The following is a 26,399-nucleotide window of genomic DNA, read 5'->3' as shown; positions in this document are numbered from 1 at the left end:
GAGTTTTTTGATACAGGACTCTTGAGATAATGCTCTACATTTCTGAAAAGCATCACTCAGTAGTTTCCGTGGATATCCTTTTTGCCTGAACCGTTTGTTGAGGATTTTGGCCTCCAGGGCAAAATCAGAATCATTGGTACAGTTTTTTTCTAATCCTTCAGTATTGGCCATATGGTACGTTTCTGACCCATCTAGGGAGGTGTCCACTGTCAAAGCAAAGGTAGATGTTAACATCAACCTGTTTAAAATGGGTGGATGTGGACAACCTCCCCGATGGGTCAACCCGCACCAAAAGGTCCAAATAATGGAGGGCTGTTTCTGACACAGTTGCTGTAAAGGTAAGACCCCATGTATTCAAATTTAATTCTTCCACAAACATAAATGCCTCCTCTTTAGTCCCTGACCACAGAAAGAAGAGATCATCAATGAATCTCGTCCCCATCGTGCAGCCCCTCAACTGCTGGTACACAGATGTCCCAAAAGTGAATACATTGTTGTTCAAAATGAATAGGATCCCCATTTTAAGAAATTCCTTCTGGTCCTCCAAGATAGTATCATCCAAGGACAGAAAATGATCTACCGCAGATATACCTAACTCGTGAGGAATATTGGAATAAAGGGCTGTGACGTCTAAAGTCATCAGCAAACAACCTGGCACTGAAGGAACTTCTCTAAGGTGTCCGATCAATTGGGATGAGTCATTCAGATAGGACTCTAACTTAAGAATAAACTTTTGTAAAAAAAAGATCTATATAATGCGATAAGTTGCAAGTAATAGAACCTACCCCTGAAATTATGGGGTGGCCAGGAGGGTTTTTGGCGTCCTTATGGACTTTGGGCAAAAAATAGAAAAAAGGGGTCTGATACCTCGAGATGTTTAAAAATGTCGTCTCTTTCTTATTTAAAATGCCTCGAACGTAGGCATTCTTAATAAGCTTATTGTAATTTAGAAAAATAGAGACAGAAGGATCATTATCAAGTCTCTCATAGTAATTTACGTCGTCGAGAATTTGTTTACCTTTACTGAGATACCAAACACGATTCATCACCACTATGCCCCCCCCCCCTTATCCGCATTCTTTATGACAATCTCCCTATTTTCTCTTAGAGTATTAATAGCCTGCCTTTCCCCCGGAGTAAGATTATCTCTTTTTCTTATGTTCACAAAGGACCGGATTTCTTTTAAGGCTAAATGTTGGAATGTTTCCAAGTGGGGGCCCCTATGATGTAAAGGGAAAAATTTACTGGTACTTTTGGGGTTCACATTTTGGAACCCATCTGTAAGAGGTTCATTAGGGGCACTCATCGTATTAATTGGACCTGATTTTTTGCGCTGCCTTTCTATAATAAAATGGCGTTAAACAGTTATCTTGATTTTAATGAGTACATGAGAAAGCTACAAGGTAAAGGGATTAGCCAGTGAGTTTGGGCAAAATGAAAGACCCCTTTTAAGTAGTGACACTTGTTCCTCCGTGAGAATAATATCGGAGATATTAAAAATCCCCGTACACTCAGAGGAACAGTCAGAAAGTGGTTTTGATTGATTTTCTTTCTTTTCAATGTGAGATCTGCTGCCATCAACAGCTCGGCGGATGCTTCGTCCACTACCTTTGCACCCACGCCACCCTGGAGCCACCTGAAAAAACTGTGTAATTTTTGTATTCTTGAGAGTCATAACAGAAGGAGATTTCCTTACTAATTCAACAGATGACAACAAGGAATCATTAACCACTACTTCTTCTAAAGGTACAACAAGATCCAGTGAGTAGGAAAAGCTCAACCTAGGTGGAGGTTTATTGAGGATTTGGTCAATCTCATTACCCCTTGATTAATTGCTTACTTTCTCAATGTTTATTTTATTAGATGAATCCTCAATAATAATTTCCGATGGATGTAAAGGCATGGAGTCCTGTTGAGTATTCAAACACGATGAAGTTTTTGGGGCTATATTATCTATTATACTAGTTATTGAGAATATACAATCTGTTATAGCAAGCACAGCTGGAGGTACTGGTATAGCGGGAGATTCTGGCAAAGATTCAGGTAGGATTCGGTAAATCGTTTCATCAAGTGGAGAAAGGGACTGTGTTTGGGTTTTTTGGGAATAAGTTACTTCGTGTGTAGTTAATAGGGATAAATTAAGGGAATCCATATTACCTTGTGTGGAGACTAGTGGTTGTGAAAGGTCTAAACCAAAATCTAAAGTGGGGGGAATACGTGGAACAATAAATTCTGTCTCAATGGGGAATGGTGGGTCAGGCACTATTACCGGAGCCAATAGCCGTGTATGAGGTGCAAAGATGTCCAAATTAATTATAGTGTCATGTGATCCTTTCGTTACAGGTGATAATGCCTTTTGAGTCCCTAACATGGTATCATCCACCATTTGCTTACCTAACAAGGAACCCTTCTTCAAAGTTTTTTTATGTAATTTGTAGAAATTCCTCTGTTTGTCCGTTTTTAGTACACTTAAGGAATTACTACTGGGCAATTGATCTTTTTGTGATTCAACCCCCACCGAATTCTGTGAGTTTTGGATTGGGACCTTTGGGCCTTCCAGCATCAGCTGTGGGCAGACCTCCATAAATTCATCTATATCAGTGCAGCCCCTATTTCGTAATAATTCTGCCACCTTTTTTCTAATTATATCATCCTCTAATTTACTTAGTCTTATTCTACTTGCAACTTATTGCACTATATAGACCTTTATTTACAAAAGTTTGTTCTTAAGTTAGAGTCCTATCTGAAGGACTCATCCCAATTGATCAGACACCTTAGAGATGTTCATTCAGTGCCAGGTTGTTTGCTGATGACTTTAGACGTCACAGCCCTTTATTCCAATATTCCTCACGAGTTAGGTATATCTGCGGTAGATCATTTTCTGTCCTTGGATGATACTATCTTGGAGGACCAGAAGGAATTTCTTAAAATGGGGATCCTATTCATTTTGAACAACAATGTATTCACTTTTGGGACATCTGTGTACAGGCAGTTGAGGGGCTGCACGATGGGGACGAGATTCATTGATGATCTCTTCTTTCTGTGGTCAGGGACTAAAGAGGAGGCATTTATGTTTGTGGAAGAATTAAATTTGAATACATGGGGTCTTACCTTTACAGCAACTGTGTCAGAAACAGCCCTCCATTATTTGGACCTTTTGGTGCGGGTTGACCCATCGGGGAGGTTGTCCACATCCACCCATTTTAAACAGGTTGATGTTAACATCTACCTTTGCTTTGACAGTGGACACCTCCCTAGATGGGTCAGAAACGTACCATATGGCCAATACTGAAGGATTAGAAAAAAACTGTACCAATGATTCTGATTTTGCCCTGGAGGCCAAAATCCTCAACAAACGGTTCAGGCAAAAAGGATATCCACGGAAACTACTGAGTGATGCCTTTCAGAAATGTAGAGCATTATCTCAAGAGTCCTGTATCAAAAAACTCCAGCTCCTTTCCCAAGATAGTATTGTTAAGAGTACGACTTCGGCCAGTGATAATACCCCTGATGACGCTACTGAGTTGAGTAACTGGAGCCTGGTGACTACTTATAACCAGTCTCATAGGAACATCCAGAAGTTACTAGACAAATTCTGGTTCATCCTTAAGAGTGATCCTGTCCTCTCTAGGTACCTTCCTGATAAACCAAGGGTGGTGTGCAGAAGGGGTAACATCCTCCCCAATATGGTGGCTCCTAGCAACACGCTATGTGAATCCTCTCCAACCAAACCTTTCTGTATGGGCAATTTGATGTGGTTGTTTCTCTTGTGGGTCCCCAAAATGCATGTGTTACCAGAGCATCTTGAGTGGTTCAAAGACTCTCCTCGAACACCACTGGCAAAACATATACCATTAGATAATTTTTAAGCTGTCACTCCATGTTCGTGGTATATTTTCTTGAATGTACGTGCGACCTACAATACGTGGGCCGTACAATACAGGCCATGCATGCACGGATGAATAAGCATAGGTCTAACATTCATAGTGGTTTCCTTCTACATAGCATTTCTAAATGTTTTTCTGTGGCGCATAATAAGGATCCTACTGACTTGAGGCTTAAAATTATTGATCAGATTGCTGAAACCACGACGAACCACTTGGGTCATTTAATTAATCGCGAGAGTTATTGGATTTTTAGACTGAGCACTCTGTCCCCTGAGGGCCTTAATTTAACGATTGAGAATGCGATTCATTAGCCCTAGTTCTCTCTTGGTTCTTATTCACGCATTACTAGTTTTTATTCATTTTATATTTTATTTATAATCCCTGCTTTTAGTACATCATGACATTATTGGGTATATTGTGGCATCTTTTATCCTCTTTTTTTAATCTTTTGATCTAATGCAGTTTTTATATTTATACAATATTCTTTTCCTTTTTTATTTTTTTTTATTCATTTACTTCCTGCTTTGTATTTCCTGTGTTGTCATAATTGTTAGTGTCTTTTGATTGGTGCACCTACCCTATATAATGGTTGATCTTTCATTTGCTCTCTAATCTACCTGAGGAAGATAGCTTCTGCTATCGAAACGCGTCGTGGCGTTAGAGAGCGTATTAAACAACAAAAGGTTTGTGTTTTATAACCTCAATTCCCTGTCTAGTTGTTCTAGCGCTTCCCTAACACCGCACAATTCTTTCCTTTTTAAATTGTTAATGGTGTTTTTACCAAATTTTGGCAGCCCTTGCAGTCACAGCATTTGCATTACCACTATAGGAGACCTACTCCTTTATAATGGGAACTTTTTTTTACTGAGACCCTCCTCTATGTCTCTTCAAAGGGGTATTGGGTTGCGTCCAATTTTTAGGCAGCCCTTGCAGTCACTGCATACCCAATAACAGTATAGGAGACCAACTCGTTAAAAATGGGAACAACAAAGCATAGCCGGCTGATGGCTCTCTAACAATAGCGAGGGCCGACTGTTGGCCCTTTAAGAGTATTAAGGACCGCCTGATGGCCCTATAAAAATAGGCTTTGTGACTTTCAGTGTCCCTCCATCATAAATGAAACAGGATGTGTTTGATGATGTGTCACACACCACATGGCCAGATAACGTTGTAAAATGTTAAAATGATATTTCCCGGTGAATGCATTTGTCACGGTTGAAAGCAATGCAAAAGTGCAAAAAAGCATCAAAAACGCTACGTGTGAGCATAGCCCAAGGTGTGAAGGAGCAGGTTTATTTTTGGGTATTTATTTTGCCTTATATACAAGTCATTATCCTGGAAAAGATGTTCCTTAACATATTTCCCAGGAAAATCTATTTTGGTTTAGGTTTTGTATGTTTAATTGTGAGTCCGTAAAAGTGGTGTAATACTCTGACCACGTTGCTGACAGCAGTGACCTGGGAGTCAGAAATGCTTCCAGGGATGTTCCCCATGCTGTTCCCATGTCATTTGAGCACTGTTCCCATCGATTTGGGCAATTTTTAGACCCTCTGCAGACCGCTGGGGGGAGACCCCTGAAAAATCCTCGAGTTTCCCATAGACTTACATTGGGCTCATTACTCGGTCCGAGCACTCGAGCATCCCAATTTGTTTGACTCGAACAACGAGTACCCGAGCATTTTAGTGCTCAACCATCACTAGTTATTAAACATCCAAATCTAACAATAGATTTATAATTTCTGAATACCTGTAGTACTGCATTCATTTTGCAGCTGGTGTAAGGCCATGTGCCCACATAGCATTTTTGTAGCGTTTTTACGGCTGCGAAAACGCCGCAAAAACCCTTGTAAAACAGTCTGCCATGGAAAGCAATGTGAATTCGGATGTGCTGTGCACATGATGTGCTAATTTGCGAGCCAAATTCGCATTGCGTTGCAAAACGCAGCATGACCATTTCTACCGCGATTACGCTGCAAATTCGTGGCCATTGAGGGACATTGAAACGCAGCAAACCCGCAGGTATATGTGGATTTGCTGCCTTTCAATTAAAGTCAATGGCTGCAAATTTGCAGCGTAATTGTGGTGCATGTGGTACCCGGGATGAAGAGGAGACTACAACTCTTCATCCCGGGTGAAAATAAAAAATAAAAAAGTTAAAAATAAACAAAACCTGTATATTCACCTCTCCGGTGGCCCCTGGTCTGCTCCCGCCCACGTCCTCTCTCCTTGGCATCCCGCAGTGTACTGTCAGGACCTGCAGTGACGTCATTTAGTCACCTGATGGTCACGCGACCGCTGACGTTGGTGGTCAGGTGATGGTCGCGTGACCATCAGCTGACTAAATGATGTCACTGCAGGTCCTGACAGTACACTGCGGGATGCCGAAGAGAGAGGATCGCAGGATCGCCGCCGGGAGCAGACTGGAGGAGACCGGAGAGGTGAGTATACAGGTTTTTTTTTATTTTTAACTTTTTAATTCTCTTTTTTTTTTACTATAGATGCTGCATTTAAAGCATCAGTTGTTCACACATTATAAATCCATGCCGGTTGCATGGATTTGTATTGTGTGACCAACTTGTCAAGCACTTTTCCAAGTGATGCTAAAATCGCTTGGAAAACTGCTTGAAAAAACGCATGTAAAAACGCTGAAAAAACGCTTCTCTGGCAGAAAAAACGCATGTAAATCTGCATGCATTTTTTTCTGCCAGAGAGAGGCAAAAACGCTCTGCATCAAATCTGCTACGTGGGCACATAGCCTAAGTGACAGTTCCCTGTGCTGGTATACACAGTAAACAAACTTGTGGAGTCGGGTTACCGATGATCACACCTAGATACCAAATTCTAAAACAAAACGTGATGAGACTCAGGAGAAGAAGACATGGTATGTACACACCATACAGCGTACAGCAAGAACCTTCTATATGACACTCCTGGATCCCACTCCTATAGGATCTGTATTATATTGTCATTGACATATAGAGAGGACAACGATATCTGCTTATAGAGCCATTCTCCCATCTGTATCTTTCTACTGAGATAGGAAACTATACAAATACCATGAAGGGTTAAAAATCGAGCTCCGCTACATCTGTCCTAATTTCCCTCTCTCTATTATTTCTATATTATTTCACACCGATCCATTCTCTAATTTTTTTTTCTTTAAAAGTAACGTAAAGTACAATAGATGTGTATATATAATACTCAGCAGTAGATATTTGAGCTTAATGCACATGGCAAATTGTGTCCTGTGCGATTAGGATCTGCGTTACTGAGAACAATGGCCCCATATGTGTAGTGAACGATCTATTTCAGATTGTTCAGCGCGCATCGGTAGCACGGAGAGCCCCTTCTGATTTCATTTGGTTCCTCCCAGTTGAATAATAACAAGTATACTTACCTCTGGTGTCCGTTCCAGCAATGTCGGCACTGGCACTCCCAGGGATTGCATGACATTATGTTCCACGATCCCAGCTGCCAATCAGCACTAGCTTCACGCTCCCCTCCTACTCACTTCCTTCGGATATCTTGATTTGTCTGCAGGACATTATTATGTCACATGAACCCCAGGAGAGCCAGTGCTGACACTGCTGGAACAACGCCAGCACCGGAGGTCAGTATAGATATTATTTTTTTTATCAGGGGGGATACAGTGATTGAAAAGGGTTTCCCGAGTAGTAGTTGACTTGTCATGTAATGGTGACAGTCGATAACGTTTTGAAATGAAAAGTGTCCAAATTATTACGGAAGCAATGAAATAATCACAGCCTAGTGGGACAAAAAATAAATACTGTATAATAAACTTACCCATAGAATAAATGATATATATTATACCATGGTAAAAAGTTAAAATTGGGAATTGCCAAAAATTAATGGTGGAATCGTTTGTTTGTTTTTCATTCACTCAGGCTTCAAAAATCTTATGTTTTATTACCAAATGTGGTAACAATAAAAAATTTAACTCATACCACATCCAAGGGATATACAATCAATATCTGATCAGTGTGGTTGCAGCACCCAGCATCCTCACCGATCAGCTGTTCCCGATGCCGGTGGTGGTCGGGTGTGAGCAGTTGCGGAGCTATACAGTGCCATTAGCCATAGTGGCCACTGTCAGTACTGCACATCTGCCACTATCACTTGAATAGGGCCAGGTGTGCAGTACTCAGCAGTGACCACTATGTAGTTGACAAAGCTGTGCTGGTCTGCTCCACAATTGATAACATCAGGGTGTTGCACCCCCACCAAGTGATATTGCTGACCTATTGTAAGGATAGGTCATCAGTAAAAATGTAGTGGACAACCCATTTAAAAATGCACAGTTCTTAAAGGGAAGCTGTCTTATAAGGAGCATTTTTTCTTAAAACTCTCATGTCCTCTAATTCCTACGAAAAATTTGTGATTAATATGATGACCAGGTCTTACCATTACCATTGTCAAAGAGGCGTGTCCCTTCACAGATTGACTGTGAATTCATAAATTTCTAGAAATAATAGCAGAGGAAGAAAATAGGCTCCAGAATTGTGATTTAAGTAATACAACTATTTACTAAAACTAACCCTTCAGAGTTAGACCTAGGATAGCATGGCACTTAAAGGGTTAACAGTGTCCGAACCAGCCCCATGGAGATGTTGTTTTTTAATCAAGATCAACATTCATCTCCCCAAATGTACTAGAAAAATCTCCTCCAAACAAAGACGTTTATCAGAAATGAAGCTCTTTTTACACTGCTCGCACCCCGACCTCCAGCTCTAGCCCTCTCACTTCTTCTTTACCAGAAGCTTTGCATAAAATAAATAACGCATAACACTCATGAACAAAGTCACTACTGACACAATACTGCCACCTGGTGGTCCTAAAATGTGCTGCTGTGCTAATTATATTACAGGTGCATCTCACTAAATTAGAATATCATCAAAAAGTTAATTTATTTCAGTTCTTCAACACAAAAAGTGAAACTCATATATTATATAGAGTCATTACAAATAGAGTGCTCTATTTCAAGTGTTTATTTCTGTTAATGTTGATGATTATGGCTTACAGCCAATGAAAACACAAAAAGTCACATGTAAAGTGCCATGGAATTAATGGTGCTATAATATTAAATAATTATTATTATTATTATTATTAAGTCATTATCTCAGTAAATTAGAATACTTTATAACAACAGCTTAAAAAATGATTTTAAAATCTGAAATGTATGTTCAGTAAATGCACTCAATACTTGGTCGGGGCTCCTTTTGCATCAATTACTGCATCAATGCGGCGTGGCATGGAGGCGATCAGCCTGTGGCACTGCTGAGGTGTTATGGAAGCCCAGGTTGCTTTGATAGCAGCCTTCAGCTCGTCTGCATCTTGACAATACCCCATAGATTCTCTATGGGGTTAAGGTCAGGTGCGTTTGCTGGCCAATCAAGCACAGTGATACTGTTGTTTTTAAACCAGGTATTGGTACTTTTGGCAGTGTGGACAGATGTCAAGTCCTGCTGGAGAATGAAATTTCCATCTCCAAAAAGCTTGTCGGCAGAGGGAAGCATGAAAATTTCCTGGTAGACTGCTGCGCTGACGTTGGTCTTGATAAAACACAGTGGACCTCCACCAGCAGATGACATGGCTTCCCAAACCATCACTGATTGTGGAAACTTCACACTAGACCTCAAGCAGCTTGGATTGTGTGTCTCTCCATTCTTCCTCCAGACTCTGGGACCTTGATTTCCAAATCAAAATTGGAACTCTGGGATCTTGTGGATTGTGTCAATGACTGCCTTCTGGACATCTGTCAAGTCAGCTGTCTTCCCCATGATTATGGAGCCTACTGAAACAGAATAAGGGATCTTTTTAAATGCATAGGAAGCCTTTGCAAGTGTTTTTGTTAATTATTTTAATTTACTGAGATAATGACTTTTGTGTTTTTATTGGCTGTAAGCCATAATCATCAACTTTAACAGAAATAAACACTTGAAATAGATCAATCTGTTTGTAATGACTATAAAATATATGAGTTTCACTTTTTGTATTGAAGAACGGAAATAAATTTACTTTTTAATGATATTCTAATTTAGTGAGATGCACCGGTATCTTTCAGTGTAGTAATGAAATTTAAAGGTCAGTCTGCAAAAAATAACAGTACAAACCTCTCAGTGCAGGGCTTGGCAAACCAGTTGACTGCACCTTTACACCTACTTTTGTCCATCTGTCTCCACTTTTCTTTGACTCCTGTAAAGCCAGAGCTGTCAATCAAGGAAGAAGAGTACAGCAGTTAATACAAAACAAGTAGATGAGAAGGGGCACGGAAATGTTTGGCTATGCCAAGGGTGCACCATGTGCCTGTACTTGGTTTGACCAGTCATTTTGTGCTGAAAAACTTTCTTTAACTGCTTGGAAAAATACATTACATACCCCTACATCAGCGCTGGGGTGTCTGTGTGCTGAGGGGGCATAAGAGCTGTGCTCTCTCCACATGCGATAGATGCCAGCCATTAAAACGGCGGCATATAAATGGAGCAATTTCCACTGCCCTTTGTCTTCCATTGGCTCCCCTGTAACACGATTTGAGGGAAATAATAGGTTACAAAGGCAGCAAAGACCTGATTGAAGGCCCTGTGTCACGCAAATTGTAGGAAAGACTTAAGTGGAACACAAAGGGAAGGGAGGAAAGGGGGTAGTGGAGACCTCCTAGGCTGACCTTATATCACCCTATCTCCCCTAACGTCCCTACATTGGTTCCACACCAATTGCCACACAGGAATCTCGCCCTGTCTTTCAGACAACAAGGGGGAACAAACAAGAGAAGATAGCTTAACTTTAGTTGACTTCAGAGAGATGAACACACGTCCTCTTAGCTCCAGAGAGGAAGAAGTAATGCACTTGCTCCAAGCCTTCACAAGGGGTCATGTGAGTATCGCCGACACCTCCCTCCAGCAAACATCAGGTATTTATACACCCTGGCCAGGGTGTTAATTAGCAAGAGGAAGGTAGCCACTGGGTCCTAGAGCGACATCTTCTAAGAAGGTGTCTGTAATGCCAAATGAAGAGATCTGCTGCAAACAACTGCAGGGCGACTGTCTGCCACTTCTGACACACCCGTGACAGCAGCCCCCCTCCCCTACGAGTGGCCTCCGGACACTCAGTACCAGGTTTCTCAGGATTAGAGGTGTGGAATGAATGAACCAACCTGGGAGCGTTCACCTCTGATGCCGAAACCCACATCATTTTATCTGGACCATAACCCTTCCAGTGCACCAAGTATTGTAGAGAATGATGTTGGAGATGAGAATCTAGAATCCTCGAAATCTGGAACTCCAGATTACCATCAACTATTGGTAGTGGCGGTAGAGGTGAGGGCTCAAGAGTTTCCACATACTTCTTGAGTAAGGACTTGTGGAACACGTTGTGGACATTAAGGGCCTTAGAAAGTTCAAGATGGAACACTGCTGGGTTAATGACGGTGGTAATTTTATAGGGACCAATAAACCTAGGTCCCAGCTTACAAGAAGGAGCTTTCAATCTTATATTCTTGGTAGACAACCGCACAAAGTCATTCACATTCAGATCCGGAACTGGCAGCATTTTCTGTCAGGCATATGTTTATACCTGTCTCCCATGATCTTTAAATTACTCAGAACACCCCGCCATACCGAGGAGAGTGATGAAGCAAACCGTACTGCTTCAGGAACTCCCGAAGCTCTTCCCCCACTAAAGGTGCCAAACTGTGGGTGGTAATCATATGCACCAAAGAACGGTGACCTGCCATTGGATTCTTGATGATGATTATTAATGGCAAATTCAGCCAGTGGTAAGTAGGATGCCCAGCCTCCTGATTTTCGGAGACGAAATACCTGAGGTAGGTCTCCAAATCCGGATTGACATGCTCGGTCTGTCCATTTGACTGATGGTGGAAGGCAGAGGAAAAGGACATCTGCACCCCCAGTCGAGAACAGAAAGCCTTCCAGAACTTGGAAACAAATTGGGTCCCCCGATCTGACACTACAATTGAGAGAGCCCCGTGAAGCTTCAGGATCTCATTTATGAACACCTAAGCAAGTGTCTTGGCATTTGGAACTGCAGGTAATGCGACCAAGTAAACTATTTTACTGAACCTATCTACACCACCAAAGCCACCATTTTGCCTGCAGAAACCGGTAGGTCAGTAATAAAATCCATGGACCAGTGTGTCAATGGCCTACTAGGGATAGGTAGCAGGTGAAGAGTATTAGACAGACGGGTATGCGAAACCTTAGAACGCGCACAAATACTACAAGCAGATATGTGTTCAATCACATCCCGATGCAACCCCGGCCACCAAAAACCATGAGAGAGGAGGTCCGCGGTTTCCTTACCACCTGGATGACCAGCAAGCACAGAGTTATGATGTTCTATAATAACCTTTATGACACAGATTAGATGGTACAAATAACCTTCCTGGAGGGCAGGAGGCATAGGCGTCCCCCTGAGCCTCCAACACCTCACCCTCCAGTTCAGGATATAATGCCAAAATGACGATCCCCTTCTGTAATATCAGGGCTGGGTTCTCATGGTCACCTCTACAAGGGAAGCTCCGGGACAAAGCATCAGCCTTGACATTTTTGACCCCTGGATGAAAAGTGACAACAAACTTAAACCTAGTAAAAAAACAGGGACCATCTGGCTTGCCTAGGGTTGAGTCGTTTAGCTGACTGGAGATATGACAGGTTCTTATGGTCAGTTATAACAGCAATAGGATGGACATCCCCCTCCAACCAATGTCGCCATTCTTCGAACGCCAATTTGAACACCAAGTGTTCCTTGTTGCCCACATTATATTTTCTTTCAGCCGAAGATAATTTTCTAGAAAAGAAGGCGCGTGGATATCATTTACCAGGGAACGGACCCCGAGACAACACATACATAATCCCCACATCCGACGCATCAACTTCCACAATAAAGGGCTGGGAAACTCTGGTTGACCGACTATAGGTGCAGTGGCAAAATAATTCTTTAAGGAAGATAAGCCTGGAGGGAGGCCATTTGGAAAAATCAGACCCTTTCTTAGTCATGTCAGTAAGGGGTTTCACAATTACTGAGTAATTTTGGATGAATTTTCGGTAAAAATTAGTAAAACCCAGAAAACGTTGTAGAGCCTTCAGGTTCTCGGGACGGTCCCAATCAACGACTGCACGGATCTTCTCCAGATCCATCCGAAAACCCGAAGATGACAACAAGTACCCCAAAAACTGCCCCTCCTGATTGCCGAAAAAATTTTTTTCCAGTTTGGCATACAGTTTGTTATCCCTTAATATCTGGAGCACCTGTTTAACATGCTCCCGATGTGTCCTAAAATCAGGTGAGTAAACCAAAATATCATCCAGATAGACCACCACAAACCTCCCCCCCAAATGATGGAAAATATAATTTATGAAATGCTAGAATACCGCAGGTGCGTTGGTCAAACCTAAAGGCATAAACATACTCTCAATGCCCTTCAGGGGTATTGAATGCTGTCTTCCATTGGTCCCCTTCTCTGATTCTAAACAGATTGTAAGCTCCACTTAAATGCAACTTGGAGAATACCTTAGCTCCTACAACCTGGCTGAACAAATCAGGAATCAGAGGAAGAGGGTATGGATCTCGGATGGTAATTTGATTTAATTCCCGGAAATCTAAACAGGGACGTAGACCGCCATAGATTTTCTTCACAAAGAAGAACCGTGCCACCACAGGCGAAGATGAGGGTCTAATGTGTCCCTTCTCCAGACTTTCTGCAATGAAATCCTTCATGGCTTGTCTCAGGGCCAAAAAGATTATACAGTCTGGACTTCGGGTAGTTTAGCCCTGGGGGTCAGGTTAATAGGACAGGCATATACATGATGAGGAGGCAGTTCCTGACACCACCACTCAGAAAAAACTTTCTCAAAACCAGACAGAAAAATAGATAATATTTCCATAGAGAGAGTAGCAAGGGAAATGTCTAAACCAGGGGTCTCAAACTCGGCTGGGTATATGGGCCGCACATGGAAAAAATTTGAATTTGGGGGGCCGCATTCTTTGTTCAATGTGACATTTTTAGTGATACCATTTTTTTTGTATACACCTTTTGAACATTTTTGCCGTGTTTATTTTTTTATGGCTTGGGTCGTTATGGATGTGGCGATAATAAACGTGCACTTTTTTGTGTTTACTTTAGTTTACATATAAAACAGCATTTTTAGTGCCCAATATTTTTTCATGCTTTATTTTATTTTTTATTTTTTTTACAATTTTATTTCCCCCAATTGGCCACATACAGTAATATTGTCTTACAATTAGCATCATATAGTAATAATGGAAAACATCTTGTAGTAATGTTCCCCATCCAGGTCCCCATCCTGTGGCTATGTGCCCCATCCAGGTCCCCATCCTGTGGCTATGTGCCCCATCCAGGTCTCCATCCTGTGGCTATGTGCCCCATCCAGGTCTCCATCCTGTGGCTATGTGCCCCATCCAGGTCTCCATCTTGTGGCTATGTACCCCATGCAGGTCCCCATCCTGTGGCTATGTGCCCCATCCAGGTCCCCATCCTGTGGCTATGTGCCCCATCCAGGTCCCCATCCTGTGGCTATGTGCCCCATCCAGGTCCCCATCCTGTGGCTATGTGTCCCATCCAGGTCCCCATCTTGTGGCTATATACCCCATCCAGGTCCCCATCCTGTGGCTATGTGCCCCATCCAGGTCCTCATCCTGTGGCTATGTGTCCCATCCAGGTCCCCATCTTGTGGCTATGTACCCCATCCAGGTCCCCATCTTGTGGCTATGTGCCCCATCCAGATCCCCATCTTGTGTCTATGTGCTCCATCCAGGTCCCCATCTTTTGGCAATGTTCCCCATCCTGGCGCCCATCTTGTACTAATGTGCCTCATCCAGGTCCCCATCTTGTGGCTATGTGCCCCATCCAGGTCCCCATCTTGTGGCTATGTGCCCCATCCAGGTCCCCATCCTGTGGCAATGTTCCCCATCCAGGTCCCCATGTTGTGGCTCTGGTCCCCATCTTGTGGCTCTGTGCCCCATCCAGGTCCCCATCTTGTGTCTATGTGCCCCATCCAGGTCTCCATCTTGTGGTTATGTGCCCCATGCAGGTCCCCATTCTGTGGCTATGTGCCCCATCCAGGTCCCCATCCTGTGGCTATGTGTCCCATCCAGGTCCCCATCCTGTGGCTATGTGTCCCATCCAGGTCCCCATCCTGTGGCTATGTGTCCCATCCAGGTCCCCATCCTGTGGCTATGTGCCCCATCCAGGTCCCCATCCTGTGGCTATGTGCCCCATCCAGGTCCCCATCCTGTGGCTATGTGCCCCATCCAGGTCCCCATCCTGTGGCTATGTGTCCCATCCAGGTCCCCATCTTGTGGCTATGTGCCCCATCCAGGTCCCCTCTTGTGGCTATGTGCCCCCTGTTCTTCACACACATAAAATAGAAAAAAAAAGATGATTCTCACCTGTCCTCCGTTCCCTCGGCGTCCTTCCTGCAGATGTGGCCCGCAGGCACCACAGAGTCCGACCCCTTGACGATCCCGACCTGGTCCAGGAGGAGCCGCCGACAGCAGCGCTGCATTGCCGCACAGAGACTGTCTCCCAGCACAGCATTTTCAATGTCAGCCGCCGGCCAATCAGAGGCCAGCAGCTGACATCTGCATATGGCAATGACGTCATACTCGCTGCGCCGACACGCAGATATCAGCTGCTGGCCTCTGATTGGCCAGCGGCTGGCATTGGAAATGCAGTGCTGGGAGACAGTCTCTGTGCGGCAATGCAGCGCTGCTGTCGGCGGCTCCTCCTGGACCTGGTCAGGATCATCAAGGGGTCTGTGCCTGCGGGCCGCATAAAGCAGCCTCAGGGGCCGCATGCGGCCCGCGGCCCGCGTGTTTGAAACCCCTGGTCTAAACAGTTCTCTTGGCAGTAATCTCTCCATTCAATGATCTCCATGGCTTGCCAATCCACCAACTGATTATGTTTCACCAGCCAGGGGAGAGCCAAAACACTTGGGGTAGGAAGACTATCCAGGACATAGCAACGGATTATTTCACAATGAACTGACCCCACCCTCCATTTTACATTATGTACAATCGGAGTAAATGCTTACTGTGCATGTGGCACCTAGTTGATGGCGAAGATAGAAATAGGTTTAGCTAAAGTACAGCAAGCAAGACCATGAGTTTTCACATCAACCATGCTGACTCCAGGTCCACTGTCAACAAACACAGAAATTTTCTCGGTTTTGATCTCTAGCATCACCTCTGCTGTCAGGACAAAGTGGGAACTGCAGGTTGGCAACAAATGCACCCCTTGCTTATCCAACTCCGGACTACCAAGAGTTAATCGAGTCTCCTTTTGTTTAGGAATTGAAGGACAGGTCCCAATAAAATGTCCCCTTTTCCCACAAAAAAAACACAATTTTTCTTCCAAATCTCCAGGGAAATGTGTGATGTAATGGCCCCCTCAACTGCATGGGTTTCTCCACCTTCCCCCCCCCGTACTGGTTCACTGCCAGACCGCTCTTCTGGCAGAGGTACATAACCCTGACAAGAAGGCCCCAGAGAAGGTGGTCTCACCCGTCTACCTGAAGGCGTCTATCAAGACTTATGGCCAACGACATGGCAGCCTCCAAGGACTGAGGGGTTTCATATACTGCCAAGACATCTTTCAACCTTTCAGAAAGACCCTCACAAAATTGGCTTCTAAGGACTGATTCATTCCTTTTAGAATCTGTTGCCCATCGACTGAATTCAGAACTGCATGTTTCCACTGACCGATTCCCCTGCTGAAGGCGTCGTAGCCTGAACTCAGCCAAGGTGAATCTGTCAGGGTCGTCATAGAAGAGGGCCAGAGCCCAGAAAAACCCCTCCACAGACTGGAAACAAACCGGATCCTGCGGTAAAGAAAACACCCTAGATTGAGGTACTCCCTGCAGTGCCGGAGGAGGAGTAAGTATGAAGTTTAAAATACAGTTTGCAGCCTCCTTGAATACAAAAAACTTTTCCCTACTGCCTGAAAACCTGTCCGGGAGGGTAACATTGGGTTCAGGCTGGGCAGGCCTACCTGCAGAGACCCCGACATTAGCGATCTGCAGCCGCTGATGCTGTTGCTGAACCTCACAGCGGAGGTAATTCACCTCCAGAGACAGACTGCCCAGCCACTCTGCGAGCTCTGCAACTAAACACATACCAAGGGAGAAAAGAAAAAAAAAAAGTCCACATCAAAAAAAAAAAAAGAGTCTGTCAGTTTTTGTTTTTTTTTCCTTTTCAAATCATGCACAATCGGCGATAATGTCATGCAAGGTGTTGGAAAGGCTAAGGCCAACACAAAGGGATGGGGGAAAAGGAGGTCCAGACTCGAGGGAAAGGGGGTAGTGGAGACCTCCTAGGCTGACCTTATATCACCCTATCTCTCCTAACATCCTTATACTGGTTCCACACCAATCGCCGCACAGGAACCTCGCCCTGTCTTTCACTGGCGTTTGGCCCTGGCTAGGGAAGAGAGGGGATAAGCACTAGTCGATCCCCACTGCCAACTAAAGACAACAATGGGGAACAAACAAGGGAAGATAGCTTAGCTTAGCTTTAGTTAACTTCAGAGAGATGAACACACATCCTCTTAGCTCCAGAGAGGAAGAAGTAATACACTTGCTCCAAGCCTTCACAATGGGTCATGTGAGTATCGCCGACACCTCCCTCCAGCAAACAGCAGGTATTTATACACCCAGGCCAGGGTGTTAATTAGCAAGAGGAAGGTAGCCGCTGGGTCCTAGAGAGACAGCTTCTAAGAAGGTGTCTGTAATGCCAAACGAAGAGATCTCCTGCAACCACTGTCTGTCACTACTGACACACCCGTGACACCCTGACACTCCCATCTTGTCACGCCTGTAAAACTCTACTGCTGGATGAGCATCATAGGAGAATGCAAATTTTACTATGTACCGCAATTCTGTAGTAGATAATTGCAGGTTCATGTCCCCTAAGGAGCTGAAAAAGATCAAATTAAAAAAAAAGAAAAAAAGTCGTAAACATATAAAAAAAGAAATTGAATTAACCACCTTTTCCTTCTTTAAAAAAAAAAAAGCATATTTGATATTGCCTCGCCTGTTTAAGTCCGGTGTCTATCAAAATATGAAATTAGTTAACCCATATGATAAACCAACCTCATAAAGATAAATTAAAATGCTAGAATTGTGGTTTTACTGACAAAACACCTTTAAAAAAAAATAAAAAAAGAAATACGAAGTCATCAAAATGTACCCCTAATTGGTATCAATAAAACCATCAGCTCACCACATAAAAAAAAAAATTTCACACAAGTCCTGTGACAGAAAAATTTTACAGGCTTAGGAAAATAGCGACACAAACGGAATATTTTTACAAGCTTCAGAATATTTTTCACCACCTAAAGAAGCCCTCCTATGAATATTTTTTCATTCAATTTGTGTATATGTGCATGTAATGTATTGCAAGTGTATCAATATACTCACCTATCGCTTCTTTCTCCAGTGTCCAGCATTGTTCTGCTCCTCTTCTCAGTGACATCACTGCTCATCTCTCCAGATCACACTGTGTGACTCAGAGGTGTTTTTTAATGTAAGTCTTTTGAGAGTCAGAACAATACCTATAGATTACATTGTAAAAGAGACTTCCGGCTCACACAGAGTGAACTGGCTAGTCTGAAGAGTGGTGACATAATTGAACTGTGCTGGATCCCGGAGAAGGTAAGGGTAGGTGAGTATAACCCCTTTACAACCTTGGACGTATAGTTACATCCAAGGTCGTCTCCATCCCTTTTATGAGGGCTCCGGCGATAAGCCCGCGTCTTTCCCGGCAGATGACAGCTGATCTGATCAGCTGTCATGTGCCCCTAAGAGTCGCAGGTGGATTCGCGATCCACCCACGGCTGTTAACATGTGTAGGGCGGCGGTGTTCACACCGTGCAGTAACTGAGGCATTGACCCAAACAAGTCCAACATAAGCAGCTTTCATTCAGCAAAACTTACAGCTAAACAGAAAGTCCTCCGGTTCGCAGCCGGGTTAACACAAGTCCATAACAACGGTCGCCAGGGGCAACAGCCACACCGGGCCCCTCAGAGCCTAACGGGTGCAGAGCCTTCCCAGGCGCCGGTTCAGCTGATCACAGGCCTGCCAAGCTTTCCTGCTATGCTCCTAGCAGGTCCCAACACTGAACAACACTTATCCTTAATGCAGGGTTTTTAAAGGACTTATGGCAAGAGCCACTGGAAAACCCTGGTTGTAGGGAGGAGTCCGCCCCACTGCCTTCCTGTAGCCTCCTCCAAGAAATTAAGGCCCTGCCGGGTTTTACTTAATCTGCCTTAGCCAGATAGCCTGACCAGGTCAATGCTCACCTTCATTCCTGCATTGCAGCCGCAGGTGTGCCTGTGACTGCAATGCACTCCAATGGATTTAATAGGTCTCTGTACACATTCTGGGGAATATATAACGTCCCTCGATCCTAGTCACTGTCTCACACATGGTAAATGCCACTGTCAAACTCTGACAGCGGCATTTAACATGGCCGCGACGGAAGGACGTCATAAGTCCTGCCCATCAGCTCCTGTGTCACATGATTGTGGGGTGCTGATGGGTTGGCATGGCAACCCGGGGTCTGCAGGAGACCCCTGTGGTTGTCATAGCCGATCTGCAATGAGCACAATATAGCGGTCGGTGTTCATAGCAGATGAGCATTTCTGACGATCCCATGAAGACTATTGAAGCATGTAAAAAGTGTAAAAAAAAATGTTTTTAAAAATATTAAAAAAAAATAAAAGTTGAAATCATCCTCCTTTCACCCCATTCAAAATAAAACAATAATAAAATTAAAAATACACATATTTGGTATTGCCACGTATAGAATCACCCGATCTATCAATATAGAAAAAGAATTAATCCAATCGGTAAACAGCGTAACAAAAAAGAAATCAAAATACCAGAATTACGTTTTTTTTGGTCGCAGCAACATTGCAATAAAATCCAATAACGGGCGATCAACATATTGTATCTATCCCAAAATGGTATCAATGATAATGTCAGCTTGGTGAACAAAAAATAAGCCATCACCCAGCCCTTGATCCCGAAAAATGGAGATGCTACGGGTCTCCAAAAATGGTTCTTTTTTTTTTTAACAAACCTTGGATTTTTTTTCATCACTTAAATAAAAAAAGAACCTATACATGTTTGGTATCTACAAACTCGTAATGGCATGGAGACTCACAGTGGCATGTCAGTTTTAGCATTTAGTGCACATGGTAAAAAAAAAAAAAAATTGTGAAATTGCATTTTTTTTTAATTTAACCCCACTTGGAATTTTTTTCCCCATTTTCCAGTACACGATATGGTAAAATCAATGGTGTCGTTCAAAAGTAGAACACATCCTACCAAAAACAAGTCCTCACACGGCCATATTGGCGGAAAAATAAAAAAAGTTATGGCGCTGAGAAGAAGGGGAGCAAAAAGCGAAAACGCAAAAACTGAAAAACCATGGTGGGGAAGGGGATAATACTCTCACACTACCTGCACATATACACAGAATTAATGGAAAAAAACATATTTACAGTGGTGCTTCATTAAATAAAAAAAAACATGCAATGAACACTGTAAAAACAAATTACAAAAATAAATTGAATATTTGTATTTTTTTCAACATTTCATCCCACTTGGAATTTTTTCCAGTTTTTTAGTACATCGTATGATAAAATTACTGGTGTCATTCAAAACTACAACTTGTCACACAAAAAAACACAACTCCTATATGGCTTTGTCAGGAGAAAAAAAAGTTATGGCTCTTGGAAGAAGGGGAGGGAAATATGCAAATGTAAAAAGAACAATTGGCAAAGGGTTAATAATGTCCTTTTTCATCCAGATAAGTCATTTTTATGGTGCTCATTAAAACTATATACATTGATTGAATTGGTTTGGAAAATAAATGTCTGTACAATCCAAGATGTTTCTAATGAATCATAGATTGAATTCTTTCTCTATTTACAGTCTTTCTTTGGAAATATCTACTATCCTCTGTCATCTCTTACATCGAGCCAACATACACTAAAGATGCCAGGATATATTCCAAACCCCCATCAATATCCATCTGCGCCTCTTCTAGCACTGTCCCAAAATGGCAGCCTTCTTCAGAGTTTTAGATTTCGTCCACGTAAGGATCTTATTGACTGGAGACGGTTCAGTGCCATTGATGTGGACAGGGTGGCCTATGAATTAGACATACCTACTCTGCAAGAGACTGTCAGCACAGTGACCTTCTGTAACCTGGATAATGAGAAATGTCCATACTGTAAGCAGCCGGTGGACCCAGTGCTACTCAAAGTCCTTAAGTTGGCACAGATGACGATTGAGTACCTTCTTCAGTGCCAAGAGTTTCTCTGCAATAACATGGCACAGCTAGAAGATCAGGTGCAAAAAGCTATTGATGAACACCAGAAAACTAAGGATGACATGGTCAAGCAGGGCGAGGAATTAAGGAAGGTTAAGGAGGAGAACAAGATTAGGAAGAAACTGTTTGAAGCTCAACAAACCATGTTCAAGGCTGAGGCTAACAATTATCATAAGGTGAGGATAACAGATTATAGGAAATGTTTAATTATTGGGAATTAAAGAGGACCCTTCACCAAATTTTTTTTGATGAAGTAGACACTCTATGTAATAGTGGGGTTGCAGAGTGGAATAATTTTTTATTTTTATTTGCTTCTCAGTTGCAGAGATATTAGATAATGAGTTAACTTTTGTTACGTCCAAGCGGGTGTTTTCACTTGGTGCATGTACAACTCCCTGTATGATGCTGTACAATCATAAGCAGGCAGCAACACAGCAGAAAAAGAACACTTCCAAACTATAGCTTAGAGCAGGTTTTTAAGTCTGTGAGACATATAATTACAGGACAGCCCTGATTTCCTGGTCTAACCTCCTGCATAAGTGTGGGGGGAGGGAGAGTGCAGCTGAGTTTAGCAGTGTCACATTACAGACCCTTCTATCAGCTTCCCTCCTTTCATAGCATTGTCACCTCTGCTGTACCCCCACCCCATCACACTGCCTGTACTAAACTGTGTCAGTAATCACAGTTGCATCTGTTATGCTCAAAATGTAATGGCTCTCCATTGAGATCGGGGTAGTAATATCTCACACAGGAGAAGCCCTGAACAGTTTGGTTACTCCTGTGTAAGATTTAATGATACCCCTGATCTAACTTCAGAGCCATTATAAGTTGAGAACAACAGACATAAATGTGATACTAACACTTTGAGCTCTCAACATCTGACACAGTGTGGGGGAGGGGCAGTACAGCAGAACTGACAGGACTATGAGAGGAGAAAAGCTGATAGAAGATTTGGAATCTGACACATCTAAACTCAGCTATGCTGCCCCCTCCCCCACACTGTCTTATGCAGGAAATTGGACCAGGAGATCAGAGCTGTATCATTACATCTCAGACACTGATAAATCTACTGTAAGAAATCGTGGGGCTTGTTGTTTTTTCTTCTTACTGTTGCTAACTGACTATGATTAGTCAGCATCACACAGGAGGAACTAGAACACGCCTCCAGTGAAAAATATCTGATAATGCCCACTCGCACTTAACAAAAGTTAACTCTTTAGCTGCCAACAACTTTGATTGCTAATATTTCCACAACTGAGTGGCAAAATGTTAAAGAAATGTTTCAATCCATTCTGCAGACACTATTACATCATGTGTCCAGTTCAATAAAAATTTTGGTAAAAAGTCCTTTCTAAGGAGTATGAGGCAATTTGTAATGACTTGATCTTCTTTTACTTATAGTGCCAGCTATGTGATAAAGCCTTTATGACCTACTATCATCTCCAGGAGCATCATAAGCGCAGACACCCTGAGGCTGCAGAGTTTGGTAAATTCAATATTAATCATGTAATGTTCTGTATGTCATGCATGTTGATATGTACCAGAGGATTTAATTCCAATATAATGAATTCCATTTCAATTAAAGCTTTAAATCCAAATGTATCACAGATTTACCCAATCATCTTTGTTCTGAAAAGTTTGCTATTTATGTCACATATTTACTAGATAAACTAAATAGGATTATTAATTTTAAAGCAAATCAGTAAGAGTTCTTTGGATCAGAACCTGGGAGCCTTATCTACAGTGTATCTCTGCTCAGTAAGGAATGCTTTACAGAAAAAACATAATCAAACATTACACTATTTAAAATGTTGATAATGGGGTAAGATGTAACTAGCGATGAGCGAGCATACTCGCAAGTACTCGGCATTCGAGATGCTCGGAGCTCGCCGAGTACATGCGAGATGCTCGGGCGGATGCTCGGGTCCCCTCCCTGCATGTTTGCCGCTCTTTAGACATGCAGGGATCAACATGCAAATATTTGAGCAGCCACAGTCACACGAAGGCGACGGTGGGAAAGTGTCACAAGAGGTGGACGATGATGAGAAACAATTGCCAGAAAGTCAGGAGGAGCACCAGGGTGCGGAAGTGGAAGACGAGTTTGTGGATGATATAGTAACTGACCCACCTGGCAAGAGGACATGCAGAGTGAGGACAGCAGCACACAGGGGAAGGGAGGCAGAGCACCCCAACAGGCAGGAAGAAGCAGTGTGGGGGCTGCAGAAAGAAGGCAGGCAACAGTTCCCCGTAACACCAACACGAAAAAAGTTGCCAGTACAACTGTTAGGTCTTCCCGAGTCTGGTTGTTTTTTAAAGACTCTGCCGATAAACCCAAAAAGGCCATTTGCACCACCTGCCAGGCCAGCATCAGCAGGGGTGGCAAAACTAGCAGCCTGACCACCACCAGCATGATCAGGCACATGGCAGCAACCCGACTTTGTGGGCCGAACCCCAGGGTCCAGGAACAGTGTCTGCGGGTGGTACCATTGCTTTTTCCACTGTTATGCATGCAAGCCAATCCACTGTCCATAGTGCATGCGAAGATGCCTCCTGCCCTGCACCTGCCATTGCACACTCTCAAGTAGCAGCATCAGGAAGCACGTCCACGTCCTTGTCCCAGCGCAGCGTTCAGTTGTCCATACCCCAGACCTTGAAACGCAAGCGCAGATACGCAGCCAACGCCCCACAGGCCACACTACTAAATTCCCACATTTCCCACTGCTTGCTCTCGAAATATTGCCTTTTAGGCTTATGGAGACGGAAGCATTCCACAAACTGATTAGCCGTGCCCTCAACAACGCAGTTACCGGGAAAGTCCACCTAACCACGGACACGTGGACAAGTGCTTGTGGGCAGGGATGGTAAATCTTGCTGATGGCACACTGGGTTAACATAGTGAAAGCCAGGACTCAGTCAGACCTTGGGACAGAACACGTCCTGACGCCAAGGATTGCGGGCCCTAGGTCAATCAGGGTTGCCCCCACAGTCAACAGCTCCTGCACCTCATCCTCCTCAGCCTCCTCCTCCTCTTCAACCTCCATCTCCGAAATGACCACATCAGTCACAAGCTGGAAGCACTGCAGCACTGCCTCGGCCAAGCGACAACAGGCTGTGGTGAAGCTAATATGCTTAGGTGACAAACCGCACAATGCTGAAGAGTTGTGGACAGCTCTGAAAGAGCAGGCAGATCTGTGGCTCACACCGCTGAACCCACAGCCAGGCATGGTCGTGTGTGACAATGGCCGGAGCCTGGTGGCAGCTCTGAGGCGAGGCGAGCGCACACACGTACCATGTCTGGCCCATTTGCTTAGCCTTGTGGTTCAGCAGTTTCTCAAATCCTACCCGGAGCTGCCGGATCTGCTTGTTAAAGTATGCTGCCTGTGTGCCCATTTTAGAAAGTCAACTACAGTTTCCGCGCGCCCTTGCCGTGTTTCAGCAGCGTTTGCAGCTTCCGGCTCACAGACTGGTGTGTGATGTCCCCGCGCGTTGGAACTCTACACTGCAGATATTGGGAAGGATGTGTGAACAGAAGAGGGCAGTTGTTGAGTACCAGCATCAACAAGGCCGTCGGTATTCAGTTCAGACTCCACACATAAGACCTCAGGAGTGGACATGGATGTCAGACATATGTACCATCCTCCAAAATTTGAGGACTCCACCAAGATGGTGAGCGGCGATGACGCCATAATTAGCAACACCATCCCGCTTCTCTGTCTTCTGAAATGCTCTCTGCTTACAATCAAAGAGGATGAATTGCAGGTGGAGCACGATAAGATGGAGCAAGGAACCACACAAGGTAATTACACACAGCCCAGCCTCATCTCATCTCAACGTGGATTGGGTGACAATGAGAAGAGGAGGAGGAGGAAGAACAGGAGCTAGTTTCATGCGCTATAGACGGTACTACCTGCACAACTGTCATACCGTCTGTTCAGCATGGATGGCCAGAGGACAGAGAGGAGGAGGAAGAGAGCATGGTCAGTCATCCTCTTGGTGAGGACATGGAAGTCTTGCCTGTTAGCAGTCTGGCACGCATGGCTGAGTTTGTTACTCTGCCTTTCCCATGACCCTCACGTTCTCAAAATTTTGGGTGACAGTCATTACTGGTTGGTGACACTTCTAGATCCACGCTACAAGGAGAAATTTATATCTCTTATTCCTGAGGCGGACAGGTCTACAAAAATGGGGCAGTACCAGAAGGCCCTTGTTGCAGAACTATTAAAAAAATTCCTATCTGAAAACGCTGGCGGCAGAGGTCACAGTTAGTTTGACAACCAAGGAGTACAGGAGAGAGAGACACAACTTCAATCCAGCAGAGGCAGGGGAACAATGTCAAATTTCTGGGAGAATTTTCTAGGCCCCTCTCATCACACAGGCCCTGAGACGCGGAGTACTCTCACAAGGAGTGCAAATTTTGGGAAGATGCTGAGGGAGTACCTTGCTGACCGTACCAACGTCCTCCGTGATTCCTTTGTGCCTTATAATTATTGGGTATCCAAGCAGGATACGTGGAATGAACTGGCTCTCTATGCCTTGGGGGTCCTGGCTAGAGATGAGCGTTGTTCTACTCGAACTGTTCGCCAATCTCAAATTCGAGCTGTTTTGGGCGGTGTTCGAGCCGTTCGGCGAACACGAACAATTTGAGAAAAATTCGGCTGTTCGAGGTTATGTTCGATAACTGTTCGTGCACCAAAATCATAACTGGATTTTTTCTCAGTAATGATGAAAATTAATGTTAATACGCAGTTTGAGTGTACAGCGGGGTGGGGGGAGGGGCAGGGGATGGATCTCTGCAGGAACAATGAAGATCTCCATTTTTTTTTTCTCTTTCCCGCATTTACAGTGGGGAGGTGCAATCTGTCAGCCTATCAGCAGCGCACACACGGAGCGAAGTGCTTTTTTTCACACAAGCAAGGGCATGTGTCATTGGCAGTATATGTCACATGTCCTTGCCCTATAAGACCAAGCCATTTTCCCCGTCGCCACCATTTTCTCACTGCTGCAGCTGCGTGTTAGACGGCACCGCTGTTGCTGTGTGCGCTATACCTTGTTAATTTCAAGCCAATTTTCGCACAAATCTACAGATAGCTTGGGAGTAGGGAATAGTTGTGATTGCAGTC

The 26,399-nt window shown here is 43.8% G+C and overlaps 1 protein-coding gene across 3 annotated transcripts in view; it reads left to right on the top strand.

The window, feature by feature from the left end:
• Window positions 1–26,399, top strand: part of DZIP1L (DAZ interacting zinc finger protein 1 like) — a 525,484-nt gene that overhangs the window by 432,065 nt on the left and 67,020 nt on the right. For 2 of the 3 annotated variants that reach the window (XM_073674291.1, XM_073674293.1), the window contains 2 exons: window positions 20,880–21,455; window positions 22,681–22,765. In XM_073674291.1, coding sequence (XP_073530392.1) covers window positions 20,880–21,455; window positions 22,681–22,765 — 661 coding nt within the window. Of the gene's footprint in view, window positions 1–6,706; window positions 6,769–20,879; window positions 21,456–22,680; window positions 22,766–26,399 lie in introns of those variants that run through there. The other variant, XM_073674292.1, reaches the window with a different exon arrangement.

Source organism: Phyllobates terribilis, unplaced genomic scaffold (genome assembly GCF_046119375.1).
Source record: "Phyllobates terribilis strain yellow unplaced genomic scaffold, ASM4611937v1 Scaffold_3__8_contigs__length_932513732, whole genome shotgun sequence".
NCBI classification, from domain to species: Eukaryota; Metazoa; Chordata; class Amphibia; order Anura; family Dendrobatidae; genus Phyllobates; species Phyllobates terribilis.
This window is presented reverse-complemented; position numbering and strand designations above follow the sequence as displayed.